Here is a 7,795-nt window from a genome sequence, read left to right on the forward strand (position 1 = left end):
TGATAGAAGCAGGCATTGACTAGACAGGCTGGATGCTAAATTAGCAGAATGTGGAATGGTTTTTTGGCACACCTTGAGTTTGCTAAATTTCTCCTCTAACAGACAAGTCACTGGCCCCTTAGAAGTAGCCCTATAGCCTTTCCTAGGCATGCCCTATATCATGGCCCACAATGCCAAGTAGGGCAAGGATATTTGTACATATAGCACCTGGCTGCCAGCTGAAGCCAATTTGAATGGGGCATTAGATTGCCCGGTTATTGCTACCAACTGATTTCATCATCAGATGATAACTGGAGCAAGAGATTGCTTATGAACCAGCTGTTTCCTTAAGGTTAAATCCCTATGAACCTTAATTGCATTTGATTGTCCTTATATTTTCCAGTAGATACCAACAGTGCTGCTGATCTTACAAGGTTCGGTTTTGAAGAGATGCATTTGTTTTCATAAACAATACACTGTTTTTAAGTACTCCTTTTAAGAATCCCATTAAAGTTTGGGAGTTGATTAAGAGGCAATTCTAAACAAGTAAATACCTAGGACTGAGTTCAGTGACATGGAATGTCAAGTAAATGGGCAGCCTAATTTAGTTGGAATTAATTCTATTATATCAATGAAACCAACCATGCAAGCAAACCTGTTTAGTATAAATAAATCTATTTTCATTCTTCTGGATTCTGCAATTAAATATTTTCTTCCAGTACTATTTGCAAAAAAAATCAAATTACTCCTTTCAAAGGATGCAATCCTATGTACACTTACTTGAGAGTAAGCCTTATGAAATGTAATGGGTTGGTTTTTTTTTAATCAAATATGTGTAACATTGTAAGATGACTGGGCTATAAATGAATTACAGAAGATATTCCCCAAATACTCCCCAATATAAACTAACTCAAATATGAGAAGGGGCAGAATTAAAGGCACACCAAGTAAACCCACCTTAAATGCAACCATTTTTTGTTTCAGGGCAGTTGGAAAAATGACCCAAGCATGTATTAAACATCAGCGAACTTTAAGATTCTATATACAGCCTGATTTCCTAAACACAAACTGCTTTTTTTATAGGCTCATATAATTTTCTCTGTCAGCAGTTATAGTTTTTACATCACTTGGCTAAGGTGTAAATACCTAGAGAAGGGGGGGGGGGGGAAACGAGCCTTTTGCAGTATTTTTTCTCCGCTTGGATTTGATTTGGGCCCTGTTAAAGTTCCCTGTAGATCCAAACCAACAGATGCTGTTGCCAAATCTGATATTTGTGGACAACATATTTTCTTCTGAAAGATGAAGATACAGAGGGATTCTCCAACACCCATTTTTGATAAAAGCCTTGGACGATTCTGACAATCCTTTGGACACTGATGAGAAATCTCCATGGACACAGCAAAACTTATTTTTCTAGAAGCATAACTCTATCTCACCTGCAAGATTTTAAGCTTAAATCTGTCCTTTATTTATTTGCATTTCCAGTCTGAGAGAATGATGAATTCTGTTCTATCCAGCATATTGGACTTTCTGTTGGAAGCTAGCCTCTGATTGGGTAAATATGACTTCTATAAAATAGCAAGCGATAAGTCCTGTCAGTTTCCACATTTTCCTGCAGCAAAGTATTGACTTGTTCAATTCCTTCCAAAGTTAATTTTACAAAGGTTTCTGCTTTCTGCCAAGATCAGATCCCATTGCAAAGTTTTATCTGCATTTATTTCAGAAAGCTGCAGCACAGTTTATTTCTTATTGGCAGTCAGTCATTTGCAATTATAGATGTAAATAAATTATTGAATGACAATGCTGATATATAGTATAGAGACTGAAGTTCAAAGTACCGTATATTTAATTGGAAATGAACTTCGGTGGAATTCTTTTTTAAGATAAACCTAGGTATGTTCACTGTACACTATAATTGTCCTTTAAAAATAGGTTTGGCAATATAGTTTACATCCAGGCAGCATAGAGTGTTTCTTTTTAAAAGTTCTTCTTGCCATATTTACCTGATTTTTTTTTAAATCGCAGAACAAATGAAAGTTACATTGAGTTCATCCTTCATAACAGGACTTTAATACTGTCAGGGTTTGAGTGTATTAATAGAGTGTTAATCTTAAACCAAATGTAATTTTAGAATTTCCATGTATGCTTTCTTAGATAATTTCTCTAGGATGTGTAGCTTTTTCTTCAAAAAGAAACTATTATACTGTACGTGTAAATTTTATTGTGCATATCATTACATATTAAATCTAAAGCTTTCAGATTCCAAAATTAAAAGGTCTGGTAACTTTTTCCTTGTGTACAAATTGTTAATTATATTATTCAATTACTAATCTAGTGAACCATCTATCTGCAAAATATTCACAAATTTTTTACACTTATGCATAATCCTCTTGGGAGGCAAGAAAGCAAGAGACGACTAGTTTGAAGTTTCAATGCACACATTGTAGATTTCATAATAAATTTGGGCTGATTTTATTTAATGCACTCTTCCAAGATTTAAACACACAGAAAATGCAGTGAAAATGTCTACAACTTTTGAGACCGCAGCAGTCGGAAACAGAAACATTCATCTTTCATAAATTATAAATATTTGATATCGTGAATGGTAAAAAGCACGTTTCATAAAACTGGAAAAAAAAACTTTGCTTTGCTACAAGGCAGCACCATTGTATAAGGTCTCCTAAGCATTTAATGGTTATTCACATAATTTAACATTACAGCATTTTAAGTGTCTCTCCTCCCCCATAGTTGGTAGGACTATTTACACATGTGTATCTTTTTTAGCTGCACAGTGTGTTTTTAAGGCAAAGTGAGTCGCTCACCACCAAGCATGCTGTAGTCCTGGATAGTTGAACAGGTGGAGGAAATTCATGGGCCAGGGGCAAAGATTTTGGATGCTCACCTTTGAAGCAGAAAAGCGAGGGGGAAGGGGAGGAATCTACACCGGAACAAATTCTTCACTCAGCTCACACAGAAAGGAGAGTCTCCCTAAAAATTAAACGCTCAACTTGCAAGCAAGCCAGTTGAATTCTTTGTGGGGTCTATGCTCGATTTATTATTATTATTATTATTATTATTATTATTATTATTATTATTATTATTATTATTATTATTATTATTATTATTATTATTACTACTATTATTATTATTATTATTATTATTATTATTATTATTATTATTATTATTATTATTATTATTATTATTTGGAAGGAAAGGCAGCACTTACAAACCCGACCTGCTGTTTCTTTTAAAGAAAGTAGAGCGAATTTCCTTCAGTAAGAATTTAGTGTAGTGAACACTACACTAGTGTAGTGTCTTACCCATCCGCTCCCCCACCCGACCCATTTTCCCCACCTCTCCCGTTTCCCTTTCCTGAACTAAGAGTCAGTGGGATGAGCATCCCAGCTTCCTTTGCACCCATGGCTGCCCGTAAGTGCCGAAGGAGTCTAAACCAGCCCCTCTCCAAAAGGAAAACCTTGTAACGTGCAACGTGACCCGCCAGGCCGCCCCGCTCCGGGCCTCCGAAGGAGAGAATGCCGCCCGAGCGAGCGGCCGCCACCACCGCCGTGCTGAGCTACGAGACCCTCACCACGGAATGGAGATCGCCGAAGCTCACGGCTTCACTTCGGCGGGCACCCCGAAGCGGGGAGGATGTTTTCTAAACTTTTCCCGTCCCACAGCTGGCCTACAGAAGAAACAACGGTTGCCTTAAGCCTCCTGGAAGTTTCCCCACTATTTAACAACTTTTTCTAAGTCATTTCCCCCCCCCCCCATCCCTTTAACAGAGAAATATTGAGAAAAATTACTGGGCCCCGTTCGGTGCCTCCGGATTTATTTATTTTTTACTTGAATTCCTCAAAGGGCAGAATGTTTACCCTGTATATTTTCACGATTAGAGTTTTTCTTTCATACCAACTCCCGCAAAGGCAGCATAAGAGGAGGAAAAGGATGGGGGGAGGAGGAGAAAAATAAACATTTAAACTCGCAGAACAAATAGGAGATCTATTTATTCGGTTCACAGTCTCGTGAAATGCAGCAATAAAAATCTTTGGATTTCAGCAAAAGTTGTCTTTTTATATATATATATTGAGTTTCAAAAAAGAGTGTCCAGTCCGGTTAAAACCGTGCGTAAGTCTATAAAAAGCAACCGAAGCTTTTTTTTAAAAAAAAAAATCGACCGTCAGCGTCTAAAAAATTTTTTTTTGTAGAAACAAAAAAGTAAAGCAAAAAAAATCAAAAAAAAAATTATAATCAGATATTTGGATTCTTTAACAACACCTTACCTGCAATTTATATTTATATATATGTATATATATATATATGTATATATATGCATATATTTATAAATTACATATATATATATGTATTTACACACAGAGAATATTGCAGAATTCTATCTAATACAATATTTTCCACTATTTATGCTGGTATAATCTTTGTACACTGGCCCTTAGATCTATCTTTTTTTTTCATCCTCTTCATTAAATTATTGCATTGTCTAAAGCCCGTTCGGCTGTCCGCCGCCGCTTCCCCCCCCCCTTTCTCTCCGCTCTCTACTCGCTGTCGGACTTGCCGTCTTTCGAGGCGGTCGAGTGGTTGTACAAGCCTTGTGCCATGAGGTGCACCGCCAGAGAGTTTTTGCTGCCGGTGGCTTTCTTGATTTTGGCTCGTTTGTTCTGGAACCAGATTTTGATCTGGGACTCGTTGAGGCTCAGCTCCTGAGCTAGGCTCTGGCGCCGTTGCTCCGTCAAGTACCTGTTGGTCTGGAACTCCGCCTTAAGTCTCTGCAGCTGCTCCGCGGTGAAGGCCGTCCGCGGCCGCTTGTCCTCCTTATTCGGGTTCTTCTTCTTTGGTTTTCGCGATCGGGGGCCTGCGAGCCGCGGGGAGAGGAGGAGGAGGAGGACAGAGAGAGAGAGAAAGAGAGAGAGAGAGAGAGAGAGAAAGAGAGAGAGAGGAGGGGTAAGTGGGAAGGCACCGTCAGCCTCCTCTCGCCGGCCTCGCCAGCTCCGGGACGCGAGCTTGGACGCTGGGCGGCCTCGCCAGAGGAAAAGGGGCGAGGGGAAGCCAAGACCCCCGCCCCTCCCGAGGACGGCCTTCGGGAGACCGCCAGCCAAAAGGGGCCCCAGCCAGGAAGCCGAGGACCTCTTTGGCGGGGGAGGAGCGAGGATGGAACCCACCCTGGCGGCTCCCCTTCTGCCGACGGTCCCAACTCCAGCCTGCTTTTCTTCTTTGTTACCTCCCGGCAGCATTAGGACCTGGGGATTCCCTGCAAGCCCCCTCCCTAAGGAAGCCAGGCTCCGGCAGGCGCTGCCCCTCCACTCTCGGGCCGCAGCGGCGGCGGCGGCGGCGGCGGCTGGCGGAAGCCCGGCGGCAATGGCGCTCTCCTTCCCCGTTCTGCCCAGGCAAGCCGGCTTCGGTTCCTCGAGAGAGCAAGCCGGGTGCCCTTTACCGGGAATTAGGCGGCCGTCAGACCTGTCGAAGACTGCTCGGAGCGAAACGTTCCGGGGGTGGGGGAAGTCGGGAAATGTTTCTCTGGTTAGCCCAGGAGGAAGCGGAGACTGGGCCGCTTCGCTCGGCCTTTGTAAAGTGGCTGTGGGTGGATGAGAATCCCGTTATTTTTCTTCCCTCCCGCTCTGGAACCCATCAGCCAAGGTCTCAAGGGCGGCGTGGCCTCCTTTCACACGAACAGCCAGCAAACCTTTCTCGCTTCCAGGAGTCTTGGAAATAAGTCTTCGGGGACTCCGGGACTCGCAAAAACCGAAACGGGCCCTTCGGGAAGATTTACCTGGCTCTTCTGCACCCAGCCACCCAACCTTTCGAATAGCAGCCAGCTGGGAGAGCAGAAAAGAGGGCAAGGATTTGGGGCTCCAAGGCCGGCTAGGCTTCTCGCGCCGCCGCTTCCTTTCTTTTGCCCTTTTCCAAGAGGAAAGAAAGTCGAGCCAACCGGCGAACTGACTCGGCGTCCTGAGAGGAGGCCTGGCTGGGTCGGGATCGGGGCCCCGAGGCAAAATAAGTACCTTAACAAAGCGGGAAGGTGGAGAACAATGGAGCTCAGGCTCGGGTGCCAAATATTCTCCCTCCCCCACACCAAAGCTCTCATCACAAAATCTTCGCTTCCCGTTTTTGTCTGTGTGTGGAAATCGATCACAAAATGCAACCGGGCAAGGAATGAAAATTTCGTTTGTTGGATTTAGAAGGAGGATGCAAACAAACGCATCCCACAGCGAAATCCTGGCTGATCGCAGAGGCGGGAGGCGCATCCCGTTCGCGGCATCACCTCCCGCTAAGCGGGTCTAGAGCGCCCTCGCAAAACTCTCGCGGCCTGCGTCCTTCCCCAGACCCTGGAACGGCTTCCAGCGCCGTTGCGAGGGGAAAGGGCGCAAAGGCCCAGAGGAGGCGAGCTGCCGAGCCCCTAGGAGCGCTCTCCAGCCCTAGCGGAGCCGAGAGGGCGGCGGCAGAGCAGGGTTGGCTTCGCCACGGTTCTGCCATTTTCTGCCCGGTTTTATTTTTATTTTTTTCCCGGCCGCCTTCCACGCAGTTCCACCAGCGGGAAGACCCCGGCGCTGAGCAAGGCCTGCTACGGAAGCTTTTCAAGGCTGCTTTGAGGTTGGCAAGGGGAGCTTTCGGCGCAGGCCTCCCTCGGCTTGGGTAGGGGGATCTTCCCGCCGCCGCCAGTCCGCCACCCCTCCCCCCCCAGTCCGGTCCCCTTCAAGGAATACCACCTTCTCCGCCATTCTCCTTCCTTCTCCCGAGCCTCGGCTTTCGCTCCGGCCTCTCACCCCAGCGAGCGAGTGACCGACCAGACCCAATGCCGCCGCTTACCTGAGGAAGGCCTGTCCGAGTAGCGGGTGCAATACACCCAGGCCGGCCACAGCATAGGCTGCCCACCGGGATATGAACTGGCCTGCGAGCTGTCCGAATCCGAGCTGAGCGACAGGTCTCCGCCGCCCCCGCTGCCGCCGCTGGACTTCAAGGCTCCGACCAACTCCCCGCAGTCGCTTCCCTTTTTGGCGGGGACTCCAGTCTTGGGGCCGCCGCTGCCGCAATCGCCTCCTTCGGCCAGGGAACCCGCGGCCGGAGCAGCCGAAGGACTCCTGGCGTCCAGCAGGTGCGGTGTCGGCGGTTGCTGCTGCGGCGTCGGTGGCGGTTGTCGTCGACGCCGACGCTCGGGGCTGTTGTCGCGGCTGCTACCGGCTCCGCCGCCGCCTCCCTCCTTCCTGCGGCCAAACTCCGGGCGGAGGATGTTGTCGATGAAGAAGTTGGTGACGCGGTGCGGCGGGTGCGGGTGGTTGCCCGGCGCTTGGAGCACGCGGGGCGCGAGCAGGGCCCTCCTCCGGCTGGCCTCTCCGTCGCTGCCGCTGCTGGCCTCCTCCGGCGGCGGCTCGGCGCCACCGTCGCCCGGGTGCTGCTCGTTCTCCTCCATGCCGGCCCGCGGATGCCCGAAAGCTGCCCTCGCCTTTGGGCGACGCACCCCGCCCACCCCGACCGCCAGGCGGGCCGGTCGGCGGGATCCAGAGGGAGAGAGGCTTCTTCGGAAGGCGGGTATCCTGCGCCTGCCTCGGGCTGCGCGTAGTTGAGATGCCGACTTGCCGCGATCTCCTTCTTCTCTTCCTGCCTCCCGGGGCTATTATATGTTTCCTCCCTTCAGTTCTGCAGGCCCCTCCTGCGTCCTTGGCCCAGCAACGTAGTCATCGTTAAGACTAAACATCCGCTCCCCCACCCCACCCCACAGCCCTCCCGCCCCCCAGCTCCGGCTCCCGTGGGTTGATAAGAGCCTGGCGATATCCTTGCAAAAATTACGCAGCTGCAGCGAAAT

At 47.8% G+C, this 7,795-nt stretch overlaps 1 protein-coding gene across 1 annotated transcript; it reads right to left on the reverse strand.

Annotated features, from left to right (window-relative positions):
• Nucleotides 1-3,391: 3,391 nt before the first annotated feature.
• EN2 (engrailed homeobox 2) lies at nucleotides 3,392-7,559 on the reverse strand. Its single transcript, XM_081933806.1, has 2 exons — nucleotides 6,802-7,559; nucleotides 3,392-4,849 (listed from the first exon to the last, which is right to left on the reverse strand). The coding sequence occupies exons 1-2, from the start codon at nucleotides 7,400-7,402 to the stop codon at nucleotides 4,533-4,535; spliced, it is 918 nt and encodes a 305-aa protein (XP_081789932.1). The 5' UTR covers nucleotides 7,403-7,559; the 3' UTR covers nucleotides 3,392-4,532.
• Nucleotides 7,560-7,795: the final 236 nt, after the last annotated feature.

This window comes from Natrix helvetica (genome assembly GCF_964273705.1).
Source record: "Natrix helvetica genome assembly, chromosome: Z".
In the NCBI taxonomy this organism is placed as follows: Eukaryota; Metazoa; Chordata; class Lepidosauria; order Squamata; family Natricidae; genus Natrix; species Natrix helvetica.